The following is a 25,100-nucleotide window of genomic DNA, read 5'->3' on the forward strand; positions in this document are numbered from 1 at the left end:
GCTGTGATTGGACAGAGGGCGGTGATTCCTTCTGTCACGATTTGGGTCGCTCCCACCGGAGAACACCAACCGTCTGAGTCCAGCCTTTACCGAAGAGCTCTACGGAGGAGACGGTGCACACCGGGAGGAGAGGGTTTCCTCTCAGGGGCTGGGCTGACAACTCGGTATTTGTCCTCCTGTCGGTGAGGAGGAGAGGGAAGAAGCAGAGATAAGGGAGACCATCAGTGCTGGAGCGCCCAGCCGCCTTTCTTCTTCTTCTGTCGGGGCTGCGGTAAAAAAGTCTTTCACGATGCCGGTGTTTCACACCAAAACCATCGAGAGTATCCTGGAGCCAGTGGCCCAGCAGATCTCTCACCTGGTCATTATGCACGAGGAGGGGGAGGTAGACGGTAAAGCCATCCCGGATCTGACGGTGCCGGTGGCCGCTGTGCAGGCTGCTGTCAGCAACCTTGTGCGGGTGAGTTTGAATCAGGGCGTCAGTTCAGTATGAGCTCAATGGCAAAGTGCCTGCATGAAGTGACATTTACCACTCAAACTTTCAACCTGCAGAAAAGCGACATTTCTGGAGACTGGCTTTTGCAGTGGTGTGACAGCGTCTGTTTAATGTGTCATAAATCATTAGAATAGCAGGTCAGCAGACTGCCCTGCACCTATCATATGCCAATATCGGTTCATTTTATTTTCTGTGGGGCTTCTGCGTTCACGGAGTTAAATCCCTGTTTGGTCTTTATTTGCCATTAAAATTACATAAAGCTGTCATACACCCAGCTAACGCTCGTGCATGTTTTAACGGGGTCCTACAGTAGCTCCTACAGTAGTACAACAAAGCAACACAACATAGCAAAGTTTGCTGAGATTTGTAATCAGATGGCAGCTGAGGTCAATGAAGTTTGTAGGGCGGAAGAAATGAGTGGTGATTAAATTAAAAGCATGCCTCTCTCTCTCTCTCTCTCTCTCTCTGTGTGTGTGTGTGTGTGTGTGTGTGTGTGTGTGTGTGTGTGTGTGTGTGTGTGTGTCCTGCTGTGTCGTAGGTGGACCTGTGTACTGTAGGTTTTGTGCTCTCAGCTTCAACAGCCCAAGTTAGATTATTGCAGACTTTGCAGTTTATGAAACTCATCCATCCGTAGTAATAAACTCCACAGAGACTATATAAACACTCTGGTCATTTATCAGACTCCCACCTCATCTCTTACTCCTTTGCTCATCTCTTTGTTCATTCTTTTCCAAACTTCTTTGACCCTCCACTTTTCCACTTACGCCACCACTGTCTTTCTTCTCTGTCCTGTGGAATCTAATTGGTCGATTTTTATAGAGAGCTAAGCTTTAGTCAGTCACTGATGTCCCCTCTGTACGCACTGCCTGGGAGAAAATCAATAGAGGCCACATCATTAATGCTGATCCTGGACGTTTGCATTGATGCTGGGGTGACCTGGCTTCACTCACTTAAGAGAAAATAGCAGCAGACAGGAGGACTTCTTACAGAGAAGAAGCTGGTTTCACGTTCATTAGTAGTTGCTTCTCTGGTCATGTTTTAAATAGAAACGACACACTAAATTGAAATCATTGCTCCTTAAATGTTAAAAATCTGATCTGCTGCACAGTGCCTACATTTTTTGACACAAATGGTGGATGCGATGGTGGGATAGGTTGCACAATTAGTAACTTGTGTAGTGTTCCTGTGAAAAAAACTTACGAGTGACATCTTTTGTGGTTCTTGAATAGCAGTCCACTTTTTCCCGTGCAAGGACACACAAGATCATCTTGATAAATATCTCATTAACTGATAATGACCCAGGCTGTTCAGTTTGAACTCGAACACTGCACCATGCCACAATGAAAACCCCATCCTTTATCCAATACCCTCCAAGTGGATTAAGTCCTTGATGTCTCATTGCTACCAGGCATGTTCCTCTGTCTCTGCTTGTCCTTGTTGATTCATTCAGTTGATCCACACAGACAGCGAGCAGAAGGAGGCTAATAGCAGCCTCAGGCTTGTTGATGGGTCTCAGATGGAGTTGCGAGGTGTGAAGATATCAGGGCTGAGCACAGAGGGGAGGGAAAAAGGTGTCAGACAGAAGAAATGTTGGTAGGTGGGATGGAAGCATAAAAAAGGGATTAACTAAAAGTAATAAAGCCTGCATCTTTCCCCACTTCGCATTCTATAGTGGTATATTTATAGGGATGTACGTTTTGAGAGTTGTTGTACTCTCAGACAAGATGATTGCTCCACTGACAGAGGAACGAGAGCTATGAAGTGGGTGACAAGATTGTGTTGAAAGCGAGCACAAAGGGCGCTTGAGAACTGAGCTTGTAAAACGAGCAGTAGCTGGTTGCTGGGTAGATACACTTAATTGGATGTAAGGACATGCACACATATGCTTTATTTTAGAAAGGTGAATCACTTCTACGCTTGTGCAATTTGAACTAAGATATAACACAGTATACAGCAACATGCCACCACAGAGTCCCACTGCACACTGATACAGTTTCACTGTTAACCCCGTCCACAGTGGGATGGCTGTAGGGGGGTACTTAAAATCTAGGTCACTGAGACACACACTTGCAAAGATAGTGTCTGTCTCAATCCATCAGAAGTTGTGCGTGGGTTGATGCAGATCCGACTAAAAGATGTGAAAGATACTGTTGGTGTTTTTTATGTGCCTAAAAGTGTGAGCTTGGTGGAGTTTGCAAGGTGTCTGCTCCTCAAGGAGTCAGCACAGACCCTGAGTATGTTTGGGGGGTGGGGGGTGGGAAGGGGAGGAAGGAATAAATAGATTTACCGTTGAGTGAAGTAACCACACGCTGATGGAAGTGAGCAGACTAAGACAGAGAGGGAGAGGAGGGAGGCTGCAGGAAGATGCAGAATTTTTCATGATTGGTAAAGGAAGGAGAAAACATCCACATTAGCTTGGACGCTGTGAGGGAGAGAAAGTGTTTCTGGCTTTTTCAGACCAGACCCTGCCAAGCATCATGGTCTGCCCTCCCATCTCCAGCCCTCTACACACACACACGCACGCACGCACGCACACGCGCACACACACACACACACACACACACACAAACTCTTCTCAGCCGGCTCTAAATATGAGCCATCTCTCCTTGTTCTTTGGCAGACCCGGGAAAAGTCTTCTGGCTATGTGTCCACACATGCTCTCTGCTTCCCAGTGTGCCTTAAATCTATTCATGGATAAAGCTGTATTATGACATAAAGTCTTACAGCTGATAGATCGTTTACAGATTTGAAACTGATGTTAATAAAAGCAAATGATATTCATGGGCAAGAGGAACCGGGGGCACGGTGATGAATCATCCAGAGTTATTGTAGATTTGTAAGATATTTTTTCCCCCTTTTTTTTTTTTTAGTTTTGAACATGTTTGCTTGTTTTGTTTTTTTATAATTTTGGTGTGAGTGGTATTTGTCAAAGGAAAATATGTAAAAATACTGACACACAGTCTGAGTCTTAGTCCCAGTTAACATACAGTATGAACCTTTGCTAAAAATATAGTATTTATTTTGTATTTTAGCCAATTAAATTATGTTTCACAGCTTGGTTTAAGGATCTTTCTGCTCACAATAACACAACAATGTTGTTGTTTTTTACTCCATGAGGAAAAATATTCTTCTTTTTCATTTATTTATTCTTTAGTACAAGTTCTTGCACACACTGTCATTAAAGGTCTGGTTACCACATGAAAACCAGTAGAAGCTAATGAATCAAATATTTCCCAGTGGAGACCAAAACAGAGCTAAAACGAGCGGTTGACAGAGGACAGATGGCATGCAGCAGCATGGGATCATGTGGCCACAGTCTGTGAACCCCAGGCCACCAAGATGTTCTCTAAAATAATTATTAGTCATTAGTGGCAGGGAGAAAAGATCAGCCATCATTCACAGATTGGACAGAAATGTCAGCTGCACGCTCATCAGAGGTAATATCTCTGATCTATACACCCGCTCTGAAAGCTGTGATTGACAGCTGCATTTCCTGCCGAAGTAGTCCCACCTTGCAGGATGTACAACTGCACACACAAAAAACAACCCACACACATGCATACACATCACACTGTCAGCAAACCTCTTAACTGTGCATTAATAATGTATTGAATAATCAATACCAAGTGTTGCTGCTTACAGGAAGCTCTTCTGCTCTCCGCAGCACTTTGATCAGTCACCTGATGGCACTCTTTGAGTTCGCTTGCAGGGTTTAATCAGGAGGACATGCTCTACTTGGGGAGCTACATTCCACACATTTTCGTGTAACAAAATCTTCATTTTCCCAAACAGGGAAACTGACGGCTTCGGCTACTCAGCTAGGACTTCCTGTCCATTTTCAGATTACATTTAGGCATACTGTAAGTATCTATTGCCATATAGTAAACAAAGTTGGTAGTAAAGTGGACTGGTTCTTATATACCGGTAGTGTTTTTCTACTTGAGTAAACAAAGCACCACATTCACAGAAAAAACCCCAGAAAAACAAAACATATATAGTTAGGTTTTAAAATGGTAAAATACTTGCTATGCATCTGAAAACAATCATTAAGGATTTTTCCGTCCTCTCTACCCCACGTGTGCTCTGTGCATTTCTGGAAGAAGAAACACCTTTGTTATCTCCTGGAGAAAATATTCATATTTATTCTGCTCAAAGATCGACTTCTGTCCCATAAATAATTGTTTTAGCTTCCATTAAAGAAATTCCTGTGTACTCTCGCTTACTTGTAGATCCTATATTAAATTAACTGTGAATTGATAGCACCTAGCGTTCAGTTTTCTCTGTTTTAATCAGTATTATGTGGTCCAAAAAGCTGCTCTTCTTTTTAAGTATCTCAGTCTCAGCATTCGTGACGGCAAATCAAGCTGTTGAGGATCCTGAATCCTATGTTGAAACTGTTGAGCTGTTAGAAAAGTCTTGAGCTTTGATTGCTGAGTTTTGAGCTTACATCACTTATATCTATCATTTTGATGGCATCATTTTACTGATTATGTAGCATGTAATTTATAGTAGATCTGTAAAGTCAGTGCAACAGGCATAGCTCATTGTTTTAAGGAGTTTAACATTAATTTTATCCATCTATGTCTTGTTCGCATTTACATGGTGATTTCCAAATGTTCTCAAATGAAATCTTTTTTTTTTCTAAAGAAAATATCTAATTACAGTTTAGAAGTTTTGTGTGAATACTTTTTTAGGACAGCTGTACTTAACATTTTGAGCAGTTAGACTGGTCATGAAGTACATTTTATTGGGGGTGCAGGTACTTCCATGTCACTTCTTTGAAACTGATTCATTGTTTAAGCATTTCACATTAAAAAAAATAAATAATGATGATGATGATAGTGTTATGCACTGACCAAAAATGGAGTGCATCGCAAAGATATTAAAATCCCTACAGCAACCATAAATGTCATAAAAGCACCATCATAAGATGTGAAGAGGGAACTGGTTGGGGCTCAGAGTGTGCGATGGCTGCTTCCTGATTCTCTGGAGCCAGAAACTCTATTAAGCAAATTTCAGTGATGCAGCAGCAGGGAGACTGATGTCATCATCTCACTGTAATTGCATCTCAAGTGTGTGTCTGTTTGGGTCAGAGCAAGTTTTCTGTTTCACAGGTTAACAAACAGTCTGAACCTCTGCAGGAATACTGAACTTTAGTACATACCTTATCTTTGATGATTGTATCTGTGATTTTGTGCATCAAGGCTCTTCATTATATATCTGTTACTGATGTAGTTTCTAGTTTTGGGGAAGATTAAATGCCCTGACTCGTACTACTTTAATACCAGACATGTGTAATAAAATCCCAGTGCTTTCTAAAATAATTCCACCTCAACAGGAAAAAAAATGCTTAATAAGTCAAAGCAGACAGTTCTGACACATCAACTTAAAATATTATGCAAACTAGATCACGGTGTGCATTTTTAAATCTTAGCTGTCAAACAAAATACAAATTTGAAGTCAGTTGCGTATTTCTTTTTTGACTTGTGATCTACTTTGATAGCTGGGAAAGGCCTCAGCCTCCACAAGTCTCTGAACTGGATAAGCTGAAGAGGATGGATGGATGCGTGGATGGATGATTACTTGCTTATGTTTAAATTGCTTAAGCAAAGCCAGTGAGTTATACTAATGAATAGATAAAGTCAGCACTGCAGATCTCCAGTATGGAGCCATGATCTAAAGATTGAAAGAGCTTTTGAAGTGCGACATTAAACGTCTTTCCTGCCTCTGTGTATAAAAACAGACCACAAAATCATCCCGAGCCTGAGCCGCTTCCCCTCAGGCAAAGATATGACATGCATGCATGACTGAAATAGGTGTGAATTGATACATACTCATTCACCCGTCATGCTATTAATAGTACTTGAACACTGCTTCCTGTATTGCAGGAGCTAATGATAATTTGTCTGTGGTTTTGTGTGTGTGCTGCAGGTGGGAAAGGAAACGGTTCAAACTACCGAGGACCAGGTGATGAAGAGAGACATGCCTCCTGCGTTTATTAAGTGAGTCTGCATCTGAAGCACTGTGTGCGTCACTCACAGAAACATCCAGAGAGAAAATTATGAGCAACAAATCCACTTTATCTCAGCGAACAGACAGAGAACTTGTTAAAAAGAGAAAAAAAAGATTTCAGCCCATTTAACATTAGGAAACGTGGCTGTGTTCCCAGCTACAACAAAGAGCCACTTCTGAGACCGGATCCGAGTGACCGTCCGGCTCCAGCTTCCAGACTGCTGAGAAGCTGTTTGTTGTTTTCCTGCTTGCATCCAAAGAGCTGACATGAACTCCGGGTGCTGGCTGAAAGCAGCTACTCAGCAGTTCTGGGGTTCACAGACCTCGCTGTTTTTGCTTACCCGTATTTGTTGCATTTATGTCCACGCATATTCTACATTTCCAGTAATATCATCTGTCTGTCTCTGCCATATTTTTTTTCATTGCTTGTTTATATATTTTTTCTAATCGTTTTTCAGCTACGTTAAAAAGGTCCAGACCTCAATCAGATCCACATACCACTCTCACAGCTCACTCACACATACATGGGACACTAAACCATAAATCTCACTCACAGGGCTTAGGAGGGAGCATGTGGGAATGTGAACCTACCTAAATATAGATGAACCAGCAGCCATTGATACCCTAACCAATGGGGGTCAGAAAGAGAAGGGACCGGGCTTTATTTGAATGCTCCTAAAAATCTATCGTAATCACTGATCTCTGAAGTAGAAATTTAGGATTACAAATGAAACCGCCTTTTTTTATTTAAAAAGCAGATTGCAAACTCTGAATTGAAGGTTGCATCATTTGTCTCAAGTCTCCACAGGTTTTAATAAGAAGGCCTTCTCAAATTTTGATCCTTCGAGTGCCAAATAAATACCGGTAGTGAAAAACTCAAAGTGCACAACACGCTGCCTACTGTGTGGGCTGCTTAGCCTGACACCTTGTCAGCCTCACATCTCGCCTGTGTGTTGGTTTGGTTTTCCTTGATGTCTCTCGGGTCTGATGCAGTGTGACTGACTGGTAGGTGTGCGTGTGTTCAGTATGAGTCCTAAGTCTGCTGTGTGTCTTCAGGGTGGAGAATTCATGCTCTAAGCTCGTCCAAGCTGCTCAGATGCTGAAAGCGGATCCCTACTCTGTTCCTGCACGAGATTACCTGATCGATGGATCCAGAGGGATACTGTCCGGAACATCCGACTTGCTCCTTACCTTCGACGAGGCAGAGGTGTGTCTGTTTGTGCATGCCTCCTTACATTTGTGTGTCCTCATAATCACTCTTACTTCAGAGGTGTGGCATCTTTCATGGAAGTAAAGCTTTATATAGCCGTACAGAGGAAGAAGGAACTCAGCTTAGAGCTGTAATGGTGTCTCAGATGCACCCAGATCTAATCACTGAGATCAAATGACTTCCCTCTGTCATAACTCAGGGCGTGTATGCGTGTGTGTGTGTAAGTGTGAGTGTGGTGGATTTGTTTGTGTGTACTCTTGTGCGATTGTTCAATGGCATCTCAATAAGTGGAATCACATTGGGCACGCGATTATGCGCACCATCACTAGCCTCATTTTTGAAAGAGCAGCTTCTCACAGTCACAAGACGTACATCACAAGACTGTACACGCACACAGACACACACAAGCCCACACACACAGACACACACAAAAAACTGAGTAACTTCAGGCTAAAAAAAGCTCCTGCAAAGAAGGAATTTCCTTGTTCTCATATTAAAATGTGGCTTTTGTTTTACGCCTGCATCTGCTTAAGACTGTGTCCGTGCTGTGTTGTAGGTACGTAAGATAATCCGAGTGTGTAAAGGTATCCTGGAGTATCTGGCAGTAGCTGAGGTGGTGGAGACCATGGAAGACCTCATCACATACACCAAGAACCTCGGACCAGGTGAAGTTTTATCCCCACTACTCTGTGAGAAAGTCTTTGTGTGGTTCTTAAAACGTCACTTTAGTAAAGTAAAGATTCACACAGGTTAATTAAAAATAGGAGCCCTGATTCAAAATCTACTGCAACATGTACATTTTTACTCATTTTAATTTATTTAAATAAAGAAATTATAAATGTTATGGAACTGGAAAGAGGTAGGAACTGTCACCAATAAAGCCGAGACTAAGCCGAGACTTACAATATCATATTTAAAGATTGAGGCTTAGAAAATGCAAAAAGTCATTTAAAGGTAGAATTAATCGAGGCAATAACCGTCAGATTCACTGATAATGAAACAGAAGTTATAGTAATAAAGAATGTTTGCTGAATAATTTGTGCAGAGCTGTTATAAACTGTGCTTTTCGGATTAGTTTGCTTCATAAAGCAGAAAACGCGACAACAAACTTTTGTTTTACACGATTCTTTAGTTTAAAGATCCACCTGCCAGCTAAATTAACCGCTGAGTGCTCTTCTGACACTAAAATGCTTTGATTAAGGATCAGAGTCTTTTCACTGACAGGAGAACCATAAACAGGCTATTTATCACCAGAGGCAACAGGTCAATTGTGTTGTCAGTGCAGTGTGGCATAATGAGCTGGAGGAAATTTGATGCCAAACGTTTTCTCCCACTTGACTGATGCCTTCATTGTGTGAGATCAGTCGTTCGTGAAGTTACAATGTTTGTGTTGGAACTGCTTAGTTAGCGTATACACTGGGGGAAGCTTTTAGCCTTTGATTGTTCAAGCATACTTAAAGCAGCGCCAAAACCAAAGTCAATAACATTTTCTTTTTTTTCAGGGATGACCAAAATGTCAAAGATGATAGAGGAGAGGCAGCAGGAGCTGACACACCAAGAGCACAGACAGATGCTAGTCAGCTCCATGAACACTGTCAAAGAGCTGCTGCCCGTTCTTATCTCAGGTGTGTGTTCGTGGCTGCGCATGTGTGGGCTAACGACAGCACAGATCATTGAGCATCCAAGAGTTGTTATAGCAACGCAGATAATTACAGTCATTAAATGCTGGGGATGGGGATGTGAGTGTGACTGCGCGCATACGTCGCCTACAAACATCTCTGCTGCGCTACTCTTATACTCTGCACCAACCAACAGAGAAGAGGAGCACTGTTTCAACTACTTGAATGCACTGAGACTACATGGTCAAGTGTCATAAAATCTGAACTATTTGGCAACTAAAAGAGAGAAAGAAAAATAATCTCTCTCTCTACATATATATGTATATAGATAGATAGTGTCACGGTCTGGAGGGCAGACCGTGGGGGATGTAGGAGAAAGGACCCAAAACGCAGACTTAATGGAATGAACAGTGGGTTTATTTACAGTGAGGTAATTGTACACCACACATTAAATCTCCAAAAGTGCTCCCTCGACTCCCGTGACGTGTCTTCTCCCAAGTGCTGGTATCCCGTGCTCTCTGCCCCTGTGCCTTCACACACCCCGTGTGTCTTGCAGTCCTGTGTTCCGCTGTCCTCCTGGGGAAAAACACAGACACAGCCGTTATGGCACCAACTCCGGCAGGCATACACTTTAACAACACTAGAAACACTGACATGGAGTCTAACTCAACAATCCTGCGCCGGAGGAAGCTCCATCGCTCTGTTAAGTAGCTCCCCCGACGATCCTGATCAGAAGCAGGTGTGTGGTAAGCTAGGCGTGACCAGCAGCTGGCAGGGCCACACCCATCAGGCCTGCAGGTGGCTGTCCTTCATCCTCCAGCCTCACACACACACACACACACACACCAGCATGGAACACAAGAGCACAGTGCAGCAAACGTACATCCAATACACTAATAACAATAAAGGTCCACACTGTTCACGAACCCCGAGTCCCCGGCACCGGGTCCGTGACAGATAGATTAAATTAAATTACATTATTGTTTTACCACACCTAAAAAGCTTTTCTGAAGCTCTTTAGCATACAGGACATTTGAGCTTATTGATTTGGTTTTACTGCCCCCCATTTGCTGCACTGGTTCAGTCTCATTGAATTCAGGTGTTTTCAGTCCCACTACCACGGGTGTATCAGATCACATGCCAAGCTATGGACTCTGACTTTGCAAACATTTGTGAAAGCATGGATGGTTTTAAAGTGCTCACTAAATTCAAGCTTGGTATTGTAATAAGATGCCACCTTTGCAATAAGGCAGTTTGTGAAAATTCTTCACTTGATATTCCACAGAACCTCAACCACACAGACTCAGACCATGTGCGGGGTGAAAGCTGCCAAACCTCTCTTTACTGATTAACTGCAGAGTTCCAAACCCCCTCTCGCATTAACATCAGCACAAAAACTGTGCGGCAGGAGCTTCGTGGCATGGGTTTCTATGGCTAAGCTCCTCCTGTAGGTTTAATGCAAAGGCGATACTGGTACTTTTGTCCTGTAGTGTATATTGAAATGTATGTAACCACTGGGAGATCACTAACTGGTTTTGGACCACTGTGTTGAGACTTATCCATTGCATTCTTCCCCTTTTTTTTCTTCATGACCATACTGGATAAGAGGGTCAAACTAGGGATTGATCACTTAACTTTGCCAGGTACATCGATATTTTTAAACAATGGATAGTAAAAAAACAAAACAAAAAACCCGACATTAAATCAAATAAGATACCTGAGAAGATGAAAATGAAAAATGTTTGTCTATGGGTCTACACTTGCTTTTAGAGCCAGTAGCATTATTAGATAATTATTATAAAATAACAATTATAATAGTATTACAGATGCTGAAGACTATTTAAGATTTTAATCCCCATCCTTTAAAAGTTGGTAGATATGAAAAATAATGCCTATAAAGAGAGAAAATACTAAACTTGCATTAATCACAATCAGTCCAAGCATGTTAGTGCTGCCACAAAGGTCATTTAAAATCAGCATATTAAAAGCTTTTATTTTTTAAAGTGGGTCATTTCTATTTGCCACAATAGATTCTTAAGTTAAATGAGCACTTCATCTTAAGTTGAATATGTCGTCCTACCTGAGTTTAAACATAAATACTGTTATTTCTTTCCTCATCAGCTATAAAGATTTTTGTCGCAACGAAGAGTAGTCGAGGTGCCGGGGTTGAGGAGGCAGAGAGAAACCGAAGGTTCACTTTTGAAAAGATGAGCGCTGAAATTAATGAGATCATAAGAGTCCTGCAGCTCACCACGTGGGATGAAGACGCCTGGGCCAATAAGGTACAACCTGTGCTGCATTTAAAGACTCTGATTTTTCTCATTTTACCCCACAAACCTAAAAAAAACCCACAAAATAATCCCCACATACCTAAATCAGATTTCGCTGGCGTGCCTGCTTGCATACATACAGCCTCACTGAGCTGCATCTCTGAAAAAAAAATCACTCTTCACTTTCTGTCACTTTTTTCTTTTTGCTCGCTAGTATAACTCCTGGTTTTTCCTTTTTTTTCCTTTCCTTTCTGTACCTTCCTCCTCCATTCTTTTCCTCCCTGTAGAAGGTAAGCCTGTTTCTCTCCCCATCAGCGGTTTCCAGCATGCAAGCGTGTATGTGTGTGAGAGATAAGGAGACACAATATGTCCTCATGCTTACATTATTATTATTATCTATCATGCTGGTATTTGACAGTAAGTGTTTTGTGTTTCAGTCCACTGACTGTTGGCTGATGTGTGATGTACAGCACACATACTTCATCACTTTATTGTCATATGTGCATATCTGTTTGTCTCCAGACGTCCATTCGAGTCAAACGGCCTGAAACAGAGGTTTCTCAGCTCGGTTATTTATTTTAACACCTGTCTTCAGTCATGGTATTTTTTCTGGTGTATCGTCTCGTGTTTACGCTGTCAAAGATCGACCATCGTAGCACAATAAGACGCTGGTTTTGGCTGCATATACATGCTTGGAAAAAGTAATTTTTGGGCATCAGTTAGAGATTGCGCATTGAGATAATTTAAGCCAAAGTTAAGCACTGTTTCACTCGTCTAACCTGTAACTCTGCATGTTTCTCTCTGCACACAGCCTCCTTTGATAATGATCTGTCTGTTTGTGTCTGTACCGCTGTGTATGAGCTGTGATAAGCACTTACTGTGAGTTTGTGAGAGAAACCGCTGGCAAGCCATGTCTGCCGTCCTCTCGGGTCATGAATTATAGAAATAAGCTGGTTGGTGTCCAGATCCATCCATAATAGATGGGCTGTATTGAACGGTTCCACTTAAGAGGTTCATTCTTCTCTGAACTGGAAAAAACATTTTTTTTCTCCTTTCTGGTTGAAGCACTGAAAGAGTCTGTCACATTTTAGATTAAGTCACTTAGTCTTATTTTCTCCTTTATAATAAGGAATTATTTTTAGCAAGACATTGTAAAAAGTGGTGATTTCTGTGTAAAACATAGAACCCATTTTACAGCATGAAATTAATAATGTAATACGACTTCATTGACTAATATTAATAAAACCAATTTTGTGCTGTTAGTGCCCACATTTAAGACTTCATAGCTTGCAGGCCACCATCCATTTAATCGTGGATAAACCAAAATATAGGTTTTATATGAGGCAGTTTTAATGTATACATCTATGTGTTGAACTTTCCCACAACAAAATAGCCTTTACAAATGTGAGCCAAGCAACCAAGTCCAGCTTTACACTGGAAATTAAAGTCTCACAGTTAGAAAAAATCTAAAAATCAGAAAGCTACACTGCTGGTAATACCGTTCCCCATTACAGTGAACATTGGATTTAAAGTTTATTTTGTTAGTCCTATACACTTCATCAGTCTTGTGTACACCATCCTCAACCCATAAATACTGACAACGGATTTAGATGTGCCCGAGTTTCCGTAAAGATAGCAATTATGACAACAAATAATCTGTAAAACTGTAACTACTTATAAAAAGTGTCTTTTTTTCTGTAATGAAAGCAATATATTTGTCTTTAACACATCTCTTCTCTTTACTTCAGGATATGGAGGCCCTGAAGAGATCTCTGGCTTTGATTGAGTCAAAGATGGCACAAGCTAAAAGCTGGCTCAAAGACCCTCACGGACAGCCAGGTGGCTGTTTGTTTCTTATCTATTGTGGCTTCAGCTAAAAACACCTAATCGTCAAACGTGAATGTCATGCCATGGCGGTCTGTCGTTTCCAGGAGACCTCGGTGAGGTGGCCCTGCGTGCAATACTGGACGAAGCTGGTAAGGTGGGAGAGCTGTGTGCTGGGAAGGAGAGGAAAGACATACTGGCGACCACTAAGGCTCTGGGACAAATGACTGACCAGGTCACAGATCTACGAGCTAGGTAGGGTTTTTCTGCAAGAACGTGTGAGTTAAACAGTTTTCCATCCTCTGTCCATGGTGTGCGATTAGGTGCGCATTTGAATTGTGTATTCAGCTGTCAAGCCTCGGCTGAGTGTCTTTGTTGTTCTTAACAGAGGCCAAGGCCCGACCCCGGGGTGTGTGCAGCGTGCCGGCCAGTGCTCGCAGGGCTTAGACTTGTTATTTGGCAAAGTGGACAGTGCTGCTCGCAGACTGGAGGCTCTAATCAATGCCAAACAGGCTATTGCCAGGAGGCTGGATGCTGCACAGGTCAGATAGAACAACAATAATATCAGAATGAGCTACACTAACCAGGGAACTGCTTTATTCCAGCAAATCCGACTCTCTACTTCTCTAATCCTTTTCCAAGCAAGTGTTGCAGTTAATACTTTACAAATTCTCTCAGAATTATTATTGTTTAAAAGAGAGACCCCACTGGGTAAAATCTTCACTAGTAAATAGCCCCTTCACATGGTAGAAGCTCTACTGTGAGACATGTGTCAAAAGATGTACTTATTTCATATGTCATACTGCACATGTGCATATTTAGGCATGGCTGGCTGATCCTCACGGCGGTCCCGAGGGGGAGGAGAACATCAGAGCGCTCCTTGCAGAAGCCAAACGCATCGCCGATCTATGCGAAGACCCCAAAGAGAGGGATGACATCCTGCGTTCCATAAGTGAGATCGCAGGACTCACTGCCAGGCTTATGGAGCTACGCAGACAGTACGGTTTCACCTCACATTTCTCATGCTCGATGACACGTGCATTGTGAAAACTATACGTAATACTCTTTCCATAGGCTCAAACTGCAACCCCATGCCACCAATAGGTGGCATATTTTACCCACCTGGAAAGTATGTTGTTGCCTGTCAACCTTGGGCATGAGTCCTCCAAAAAGGTTTTAAACTGTTTGAATACGGTGTCACGGTGTTTTTGTGGAGGGGAATTTAAAGGGAAATATCACTTAACTAAACAACAGTCTTTAATCCAAATGCTTCTGTAGCTCAGTGGATGATGGCGAAGATGATGATGAAGATTAGTTGCTTTTAGGAACATAACTGTAATGGTCTTCTGCTGCATTTATTGAGCATAAAGCAAATTCAACTTCAAACACTGAACAAATTACCTAGATATGCTCTAATTAATACTGATCTGCACTTTGAAGGTAAAAAATGTGGCTATGATTTCCGCATTTGGAACAGATAGTACTTTTACAATGTGTAATTTAGTAGAGATATTATCACTGTATTATGGTATCCTGTCAAAACGGCTGTGCAAGGTCATAAAAAGAGAATCTGACTTTGTTCTTCTTTTCTTAGAAGAATGATAAAGGCATTTCTTAAACGGTGCCCTGAATTATTGTCCTGACCAGAACTTGTAGTTTTATGTCTAATAATCTGGACATACACATATAGAAATGTTTTGTCTTTATTTCTACTACACAAAAAAGCAATGTTAGGCTTTAAAAGTGGTATTTCTCTTTTTTGGTGGTATCTAACAGGGGTGTAGTGTTATTTTATAGTCTATATTAAGTCTTTTATGCTTTTTTGTCTCTCCCTCAAGTTGTCTATCTTTGTTACTGTCTCAGGGGTAAAGGTGACAGTCCTGAGGCCCGTGCACTCGCTAAGCAGATTGGGGCGGCGCTACTGACCCTGCAGTCTAAAACCAACCGCGCCGTAGCCAACATGAGACCAGCCAAGCCTGCAGTAACCTTGGAGGGCAAGATGGAGCAGGCCCTCCGTTGGGTGAACAACCCTGGAGTGGACGACAGAGGAGTAGGTAAGTGGTGCTGGATGACTGCTCTAGGGAGTGATGATGCAGTAGTTTGTCTCAAAAATAAACACCCTGACCTTCCAGCGCATTTTGTGCATCTCTGTGGATGATGGACGGATTGTAAAAGAAACCAGACACCAAGTGAATATCGCTCTTTGGGGATGTTAGCCATTTGTGATCAGTGAGGTAACTGTGAAATTACTCAGGCAGGAAATGTGATTGCGTGGCACAGAAATGACTGTGCTGTTTCCTTAAATGCCCACAATGATGCATTTTGTGCATCACTGATTGACTAACTTGACTAGTTTAGTCATTCAGGGACTCTTGTATTGTTTTCATGCTTTGTTATTGCAGTCTTCCTGCTTTGTCATTTGATTGTTTCCTATTTCGTCCCATGCTTCTGTATGGGAGCAGAGTGTGAGATGCTACAGTGGAACACAGGTATCTCTCTATGAAGCTTTCTTAGAAGACATAACCAAACATGTTATTATTAGTAACATTATTAACTTCCTGGAAACTATATAATGTTAGCATTTACTGCAAACTATAGCTTCCTACTATTGATGTTGCAAGAAATGACATCACTTCTCACTTTGTATTTTAAGTCCCTGTGACCAACAAAAAGAAAAAAGAAAAAGCGATACTTCTATATCTAAATATGGGTTGTTATTGAGGTATCTAGAGCATGACTTCTACCCTGTGTTACTCTCTAGGTCAGGCAGCAATCAGAGGAATGGTCGGGGAAGGGAGGAGGCTGGCAGGAGGCCTGTTAGGCCCGTATCGTCAGGATATGATTGGGCGCTGTGACCGAACAGAGGCTCTGATGACATCCTTGGCAGACATGGCTGGCAGGGGAGAGGCTGAGGCTCCTCATGCACGCGCTACAGCTGCACAGCTGCAGGACACCCTTAAGGTATCTCACAAGCACGCACATTTAGTCTATAAATAGATTAATGCAGAAACACAACCTCCCCTGTAATCATATGTAAACAAGTTTCCAAATACACAAAATATACCTGACTAAAAATCATGGAAAAGGGGAAAATGCACGATGGCTAGAATATTTCTGTTTGATCCAAAGGTGCAGCCAATATAACAAAAGCATGGGGAGTGAGGATGCATAGTGTGAGACTCAGTAATGTTGATTTCATTGAAAGTGCTGGTGCAGAGCTCCCCCTGGTGGATTTATGCAACAATCTCTGCTTCATCCAGGACCTGAGGCAGCGCATGCAGGAGGTGATGACCCAGGAGGTGTCTGATGTTTTCAGTGACACCACCACACCTATCAAACTGCTGGCTGTGGCTGCAACTGCACCTCCCGATGCACCAAACAGAGAAGAGGTCAGTAATGCACAAAACACAGCACCAATAACACATCCCATTCACCTGTTTCCACTAATAGACACCATGGCTCAGCTGTGTGGTGTGGGAGGTTGATTATGTCTACATTTTGACTGAAGTGCTGCTAATGTTTGTGAAAGGTTTTTGAAGAGCGCGCAGGGAACTTTGAGACCCACGCGGGTCGGCTGGGGGCAACGGCAGAGAAGGCTGCTGCTGTGGGAACAGCCAATAAGACTACAGTAGAAGGCATCCATGCTGCTGTGAAACATGCAAGGGAGCTCACACCACAGGTACTTCTGTTTGATTTGGCCACCCCTGATTTGCATGATCACGTATCAAGATAAAACCTGTAGGTGTTATATACAGTCTGAGCGTGACTTGTTTACTTTTTTGTTTGTTTTCACATCCAGGTAACGTCTGCCGCTCGGATCTTGTTGAAGAACCCTGGGAACAAAGCGGCGTATGAACACTTTGACACCATGAAGAACCAGTGGATCGACAATGTGGAGAGACTCACCGGTGTGGATTTTCTCAGCATTTCTCGTGCTGCTTAAAATATTACCTTGCTGCACATGAGAGAGGATTCACAGAGGCGTGCTTATCTGTGTTTTCTCTCCCAGGTCTAGTGGATGAAGCTATCGACACCAAATCTCTGCTAGATGCGTCTGAGGAGGCGATAAAGAAAGACATCGACAAGTGCAGAGTTGCCATGGCAAATGTTCAGCCCCAAATGCTTGTTGCCGGGGCAACAAGCATAGCAAGGAGAGCTAATCGGGTCCTGTTGGTGGCTAAGAGGGAAGTTGAGAACTCTGAAGACCCACGATTCAGAGACACTGTGAAACACGCTTCAGACATCCTCTCGCACACCATCTCGCCTATGGTGATGGACGCCAAGGCGGTGGCAGGGAACATCCAAGATAAAGGTACAGGAGAAAAACATGTTTAATATAATGAGTGATAAAGAATGACTCAGGTTTATTTACCATGTTTTCGCTGTTTGTTCCAAAGCTCTGCAGAAAGCCTACTTGGACTCGTGTCTGAGGATCCTGGCTGCAGTCGGAAAAGTTAGAGAAGCCTTTCAGCCTCAGGAGCCGGACTTCCCTCCTCCACCTCCTGACTTGGATCAGCTCCATGTAAGCACATTCAAACACACATAACACACTTTATTCCCACAGTAGACTTTAGCAGTAGTAGTTAAACTATTAAACTGGGATTCCAGTGTTTTAGGGAAATATATCAGTCTTCCTTTATGTGGGATTAACAAACTTTCTGAAACAGGGTCTTCACATTGCTCATGAGTGGGTTACGACAGCCAAGAATATTTTTTCTATGATTTAAATTTGATTGTCTCCATTTATTTTAGACCTAAATATAATATTGTTTGTCCCGACTTGATAAAAATACTCATTTCTGATATGTACTCTGGTTCTGCTGGAGGTTTCTTCCTGTTAAAAATGAGTTTTTCCTTCTGGCTGTTGCCAAGTGCTTGCTCATAGAGTCCTCTGATTGTTGGAGCTTTCTTTGTATTATTGTAGGGATTCACCTTACAATATAAAGCACATCGAGGAAACTGTTCTTATGAATTTTATATCAATAAAACTGAATTTAAATATACTTGTGAATCACATATTGTTATGCATGGTGGTCAGACCCAAGCAATTTAGGATCAAACAGCAGCATGATGGAATAACGTCTATGAATTATTATGAACTACCTGTATGTGCGTTTTCAGGTTAGTGATGAGCAGGCCCCACCCAAACCTCCATTACCAGAGGGGGAAGTGCCTCCGCCTCGGCCTCCTCCTCCAGAGGAAAAGGACGAGGAGTTCCCGGAGCAGAAAGCTGGAGAGGTGCTCAGCGAGCCCATGATGGTGGCAGCCAGGCAGCTGCACGATGAGGCGCGCAAGTGGTCAAGCAAGGTCAGTTCACACAAACACGCATATTTGCATATTTAGCCAAACATCTGTGTATAATTTTAAAGTCATGATTTCTAGTTAGTTGCTGGCTAGTTGTCTAAAGAAAAAAAAAGTCCCATCTGTGGATGGGGGGGAACCGGAAACTGTCATCTGTTTAAAGTGTCAGCATGTGACTTTGTTCACGGTGTACACATGCACACTCAACATGCACGAAGTGAATATGAGATATTGCAGTGAGAAATCCCAGCCTCAAATCTATATTACAAAAGCTCACTCCACTTACAGCAGACGTTATCTACTTCGTCTTTCCTCATATCTCTGTGGCTGTCAATGTTCCGTGTGTGTGTGTGTGTGTGTGTGTGTGTAAAAGAACTGTACACAGGAACAGCTAATCTGTATAAATAACTAGGAGTAATGCCCTCTTGCTATCTTTGTGGAGCTGATAACCATTTTCCCCTTAATGGCGCCGCTAACAGTTTTTCCACAGATGTTTTGTGTGTCTTTTAAAAACTATCCACAAACATCCAGACATCTCTGGTGTTGGGTCACACTCAGTTTGCCAACTCAGCACTAGACCTTGTTTGATTATGCAAATAGGTTATAAACTCTCAGCTCAGCCACCGCCTCAGAGTAAGGCACATCATCCACCCGCTGCCTTCCCAAACCAGCTCCTCTTTCGTTTTAATTTCCCCCCATCTAAATCGTCTGTGCCTATGTGTGCAGTTTCACCTCCCCTGTCCCTGCACCTTCACCTTGCTTGAATACGCTCCTCCTTCCTCCTGTAAATCTCCTGTCCTTTATTCTTCCACCCAGTGCCTCTCATACTATACTAAATGCCTCCTTTTCCCATGCTTCCTTCCCTCCTGCTATCCCTGGCTTTCCACTCCCCTCTTCTTCTCCACATTCCTCCTTTTTTTCCTCCTCCTCCCACCCCTTTTGCCTCCCTCCCTTTCCTTCCCATCCCCATCAATCCTCCAACCACCACCAACAAACCCCCCCACTGCCTGGCCCAGCCTGAAGATGAGGAGGCAGTAGAGGAGAGGGAGGTAGATGATGAAGATGAGTTTACTGATGGTGAGGATGACTATGAGCCAGAGCTGCTGCTGATGCCATCCAACCAGCCTGTCAATCAACCCATTCTGGCAGCTGCCCAGTCTCTCCACCAGGAGGCGCGCAAGTGGTCCAGCAAGGTCTGCGCACATACATGCACATGAGCGCACACACAACCACATGTGGATCAAACAGTATGTGTAAAAGGCTCTAAGTGTTTTGGGTACTGTTTGACCCACGCACGCACACGTGCACGTACACCCACGCATGCAAAAAGATAAATGCACAACACAAGGAAAGCCCCGCAGGACAGGAAACACCCACCGGGGGCTGTCTGAACACTGAGCTCTGCATCTGCCACTACCAATGGAAAACTCCAACCAGCTGCAGCTGCTGTTTTACTCTTGTTGCATTATTTTCAGACCTGGTTACACAAATGGTAATGCTGATGCCATGCAATGGTTGCACAAAACGTTGAGGACTGTGGGAATGTCAGGTTTGATTGTTGCACCACGTGGATAAACTGGTACTGGCTTCACAAGTCCTTAAGCTCATGTTTGGGTAAAGCGGTTCAAAGGAGGAGGCAGGCGCTCTGTCTCATCATTGCCTCTGTTGTCAGACTTTCATTGTCTGGCCAACCTGTGAAGCCAAGGATGACAGTTTCCCAAAGACTTCTGGGTGATTTATATATGACATTAGATTGCCTGCTTACCCACTCTGGTCACCTGCTTCTGCTTTTTAGCCCCTATTATTAATCACTTTAACATTACCTCATGTGTACTAACTTCAGGTTGACTCTAATATCACAAAGAAAATGAAAATCTCAATTAAAAATCGTGTTAAACATGCTTGCATTTAATTTTAATTCAAATGTAATAATACAAAACACTAGAATTTTAATGTCTGGTTTCCCAAAACCATGTTTCTCTGTTAACAGCTTTAACTGCTTCCTCCTTTTCTACATCCCCATTCTTCAACAGGGTAATGACATCATAGCCGCAGCCAAGCGGATGGCTCTGCTGATGGCAGAAATGTCTCGGCTGGTGCGTGGTGGAAGCGGGAACAAACGAGCACTGATCCAGTGCGCTAAGGACATCGCCAAGGCCTCGGATGAGGTGACAAGACTGGCAAAAGAAGTGGCCAAACAGTGCACTGACAGACGCATCAGAACGAACCTGCTGCAGGTGAGGATTTGCATAGACACAAGCGCACTCTGTCTTCAACGGGAAACATCTAACATCTGTTCTTCTTGCCAAAGGTCTGTGAACGAATCCCTACCATCAGTACTCAGCTGAAGATCCTCTCTACTGTCAAAGCCACCATGCTGGGACGGACAAACATTAGTGAAGAGGAGTCAGAGCAGGTAAACGCACAACAAAGCACATACAGTTGTGGTCAGAAATTTAAATTCACCCGTCATGGGCATGAATGTCATGGTATTTTAATGATTTCTTTGAGCTGTTCTTTTCCCAGAGTGGAGTGATTGTGCAGCATACATATTTAATGACTTTAATAAGCAAGAACTTGTGCACAAGTTTGAATTTATGAAGGATTTTCTCTCATCCACATAAGGTCAAAAGTGTACATACAGGCTGAAATATATACATACCCTACCTACTAATGTTTGTTTAATGTCACTTAGCAAGTTGCAGCTTGATCAAATGCATTTGGTAATCATCATCAAACTTCTGGTATCATTTTTGGCTCTCTTCTTGGCAGAATTGGTGAAGTTCATTTAAATTGATTGGTTTCCAGGCATGGACCTGACTTTTAAGTGTAATCCGCAAATGTTTAGTAGGGTTGCAGTCAGGGCTTGATGTTAGCCTTGAGGTTTACTCATTTTAAACTAGTTTTGATGTGATTTTGGGATCATTGTCCTGTTGGAACATCCAGCTGCGTCCAAGTTTCATCTAGATGTTAGTTTGAATTGAAGCTGAAGAATTTAGGGGTAGCCCTCCTTCTTAATTATTTCATCCACTGTCCACTGTATTTGGCAGTAAAACAAGCCCAATAACATGCTACAACTACCATGATGCTTGACAGTTGGTACAGTGTTCTTAGATTTGAAAGCCTCACCTTCAGTTTTTCCAATCACACCTTTAATCACCTCGTTTCACTGTGCACAGTAACACTGGTGTTCCAGCAGTTTCCAGTTCACGGCAGGCCTGAACCTTGGAGATTCCTGGGTTGTTCCTGAACGGTGACAGTTTGGGTTGTTTCTGTTATTACAGTAAATGTATAATATGGCAATCTCTAAGCTGACAGGCAAGAGAAAAAATAGGAAAGAAAGAAAAAGGAACAGTGGAAAAAATGGGACAAAGTACAATAAAAGGATAGAGCACAAATAGAAAAGCACAAATGTTGCGCCTGTAAGAAAAAAAACACCTGGAACAGCAAAATGTTAAAAAGCACAGAGACACAAATCAACAATCTTCTTTTGTTTTGTGTCAGTGTTTGTGTCTTTGTCACGTCTTGCTTTTTAAAGATGTACGTTGTACAATTATTTCACCCTGCAACAGTTCAAAGAAATAATTAAAAAGCTCAAAATCAAGATGACATTTGTAAGTAAACTTCTCACCCCAACTGTACCTCACAGTGATGCACAATCCAACCTTTTTTTCTATTATTATCCATAAACTCAGCATCTGCAGAAAGCAAAGTGCTATTTCAATGCCGTAGCTGTCTTTTCAAACTTGAAAAGCTCTACTACACACTGCAGTCCCTGTTATTACACTAAAAGCTGAGTTGGTAGTCTGGCATTACTGAACAAATGTAACTGATGGGACACTTAATTTTTTTTTTTTAATCTGCATTTAAGGTGGATTAGTCATGTCATGGCCAAAATTTGTGACAGATCTTTAAGCTGTTATTTTACTGCTTTGTTTGCCTCACCAGGCCACAGAGATGTTGGTCCATAACGCCCAGAATCTGATGCAGTCCGTGAAGGAGACGGTCAGAGAAGCAGAAGCAGCCTCCATCAAGATCCGCACCGATGCGGGCTTCACCCTCCGATGGGTGCGGAAGACCCCCTGGTACCAATAATCATACCTGGTCGCTGACATGGATGATGCTCTTTCTTTAAAACTTTGCTTCAATAGCACAAACCTCGAGTAAAGTAGCAATGTGCATATGCATTAAGCGTAAGCATGTGCACTTCAAGAGGAAGCTGCGGGATTTTGAGCCATTCTCCACTGTAGTTTGGGTGTTTGCACCAGGAAGCATTAGATCTGGTCCCATGCAGGTTTCTTTTAATGGCGTGAGCGGAATCGCACAGGTATATCGGAGACAGTTTTTTAAAGTATATTTTTGGTATGTTGTGTTACAAGACTTTATCCAAAGTTCAGGTATATATTTTTTGCATGAAAATGTTTTCTATTTTCTAAAGGCGAATTATGACACTAAAATGCTCCCAGAGGACGTTTACTTTGCATTCAGTTTTTTTCAGTGAGTTTCTTACTGTCTATTGTACATACAATAATTGTTTGTTTTATGAAAGATTTTTAGCTTTATTCACTCAGTTTGACTCTAAAGTCGGGAGTAGTGGAGCGAGCTGAGGCGCTCACTTTCCTTCCTGTTTACTTTTTAACAATAAAGGTTCTTTACTAAAGATCTACAAATTCAGAAGTTCTAGCATCATCACTTCAATGATTTTATACTTGAAGGACTTAAAGGTGTTATGAATACAAGTGAGACAGTTTTAAAGCAATTATATGATTAGAATAAAATATATGGTTGTTAGTGACTATGTTGTTTCTTGGGAGGTTGACACTACAGCTCACGGGTTTTCACTTAACAGCAGCAGTATGTGTGACATTGAAGTCAAAGTCAAGCTTAACTGATATATTTTTAATGTGCGTTTTCAGTTCTGTGTTTTCATTTTAGTTGAACTTCCACAGTGATCAATGCCAAAGGATTTGTTTTACATTACTGTGAGCTTCTAAACACTCAAACTCCAGGTTACTGCAGACAGTGCCGTCCTCTGTAGAGGACCCGGAGTGCTTTTTTTAAGGTCTGTTTATTTTTAGCCAAAATATATGAATGTTTTACTCTGCATTTTTTTTGTAATCTATTTGTAGTGCTGCACTGTACTGCACTCTTTGTAACAGTTGAACTGTTTGGAAATTTTAGCAAAGCTGATGATTTTAGGCAGCATCCTTTTATTGTTTGGGTGTTTATTTTTTAGATATCCAGATTATCCCTCTGTCTGAGCTCAGTAGTCCCACGTTAAATGCTCTAAAGCATCATCTGAAAAATCCATTTGTTTCCTTTTTTAGATGACCCCGGTGGTTTGAAAACAAGACAACTCTTTTTATCAGGCAATATTGTCAGCCTAGCAACGTAGATTTTATTTTTAGGTTAACACTAAAATATATTTAAAATGAGTTTGTTGTCATCTAGGATTAAACATATTTTTACATTAATACATGCAGTCAGTCAGCAAATTCATATTTTTATTTCCCTTAATTTAACAGTGGAGAATTTGTATGCACCTGTATGTGAAGTCTTTTCGTTTAAGCAGTAGTAGTGAGCAGTCCAAATGACACTAATGGACAAGGCTCTGGATTGCAGCACAGAATGTTAACCGCATTTTCACTTTTATTTGGGCCTACTGAGCATGTAGCAGCACTGACTATTCACTGAGAGCGACACAATGTAGATCTGCGTGTGTACCTGATGTGTTCATTCACACCCAGAATGTATACTGATAGCTTCTAGCCCTGCCAACACATCTGCTGTGCCTTGGAAGAAGAATAAAAGACTATAATGATGACTGGACTTGGCCTCTTGTTCTCTGTTCTAAGTATTAGAAAAACTCATGACCACACATAACAACGTCTAGGGTTTACAGAGAATGGTCTGAAAGAAATACCAGGAAAGAGTCAGGCTCATCAAACCAGGTCCCTTGTTGTCCAGTTTGGCTGAGAATGTGTGAATTGTAGCCTCTGTTTCCTGTTCTAGGCTGACAGAATTGACTCCTGGTGTGGTTTTCTGCAGTGGTAGTCAATCTGCTTCAAGGTTTGGCATGTTGTGTATTCAGACTTGCTCGTCTGCATACCTTGGTTGCAACAAAAGCTTGTTTGAGTTCCTGTTGCCTTCCTGTAAGGTTGAAGTAGTCCAACCATTCTCTGACCTCTGAAAGCAATAAGGCATTTGCAACCACAGAAATGACACTCACTGGATATTTTCTGTCCTTCAGGCCATTCTCAGTAAACCTCAGTTGCATACACCAGCATCTATGCCACATTCATAGTCACTTAAATCACTTTTCTTCTGATGCTTAGTTTGAACTTCAGCAGGTCATATCAGTCACATCTACA

The 25,100-nt window shown here is 42.2% G+C and overlaps 1 protein-coding gene across 7 annotated transcripts; it reads left to right on the plus strand.

Moving 5' to 3' along the window:
* Positions 1-19: 19 nt before the first annotated feature.
* LOC147316289 (vinculin-like) lies at positions 20-24,552 on the plus strand. 7 transcript variants are annotated; one of them, XM_086259679.1, is made up of 24 exons: positions 20-457; positions 6,425-6,495; positions 7,562-7,712; positions 8,272-8,380; positions 9,218-9,340; positions 11,456-11,616; positions 13,353-13,443; positions 13,536-13,683; positions 13,817-13,970; positions 14,251-14,426; positions 14,503-14,601; positions 15,292-15,482; positions 15,891-15,917; positions 16,190-16,389; positions 16,689-16,817; positions 16,958-17,107; positions 17,228-17,336; positions 17,438-17,740; positions 17,826-17,950; positions 18,550-18,735; positions 19,746-19,922; positions 20,763-20,966; positions 21,041-21,145; positions 22,678-24,552. In XM_086259679.1, the coding sequence occupies exons 1-24, from the start codon at positions 290-292 to the stop codon at positions 22,822-22,824; spliced, it is 3,504 nt and encodes a 1,167-aa protein (XP_086115805.1). In that variant the 5' UTR covers positions 20-289; the 3' UTR covers positions 22,825-24,552. The 7 variants fall into 7 exon arrangements, with proteins under 7 accessions (XP_086115805.1, XP_086115800.1, XP_086115801.1 ...); XM_086259674.1 differs by lacking the exon at positions 14,503-14,601 and having other exon boundaries at positions 21-457; positions 15,888-15,917; XM_086259675.1 differs by lacking the exon at positions 14,503-14,601 and having other exon boundaries at positions 21-457.
* Positions 24,553-25,100: the final 548 nt, after the last annotated feature.

This window comes from Aulonocara sp. 'chitande type north' Nkhata Bay, linkage group LG13, assembly GCF_057382095.1.
Source record: "Aulonocara sp. 'chitande type north' Nkhata Bay isolate Kocher_YH1m ecotype deep benthic linkage group LG13, A_spYH_male_GT1.1, whole genome shotgun sequence".
In the NCBI taxonomy this organism is placed as follows: Eukaryota; Metazoa; Chordata; class Actinopteri; order Cichliformes; family Cichlidae; genus Aulonocara; species Aulonocara sp. 'chitande type north' Nkhata Bay.

What these genes read in the sequence shown, in the direction of transcription:
- LOC147316289 (XM_086259679.1), top strand. Translation starts at nt 290, where the DNA reads ATGCCGGTGTTTCACACCAAAACCATCGAGAGTATCCTGGAGCCAGTG. An exon ending in CACCAAGAACCTCGGACCAG is followed by an intron (nt 8,381 to 9,217) that starts GTGAAGTTTTAT and finishes CTTTTTTTTCAG; the next exon opens with GGATGACCAAAATGTCAAAG. An exon ending in CAAGGGAGCTCACACCACAG is followed by an intron (nt 17,108 to 17,227) that starts GTACTTCTGTTT and finishes TTTCACATCCAG; the next exon opens with GTAACGTCTGCCGCTCGGAT.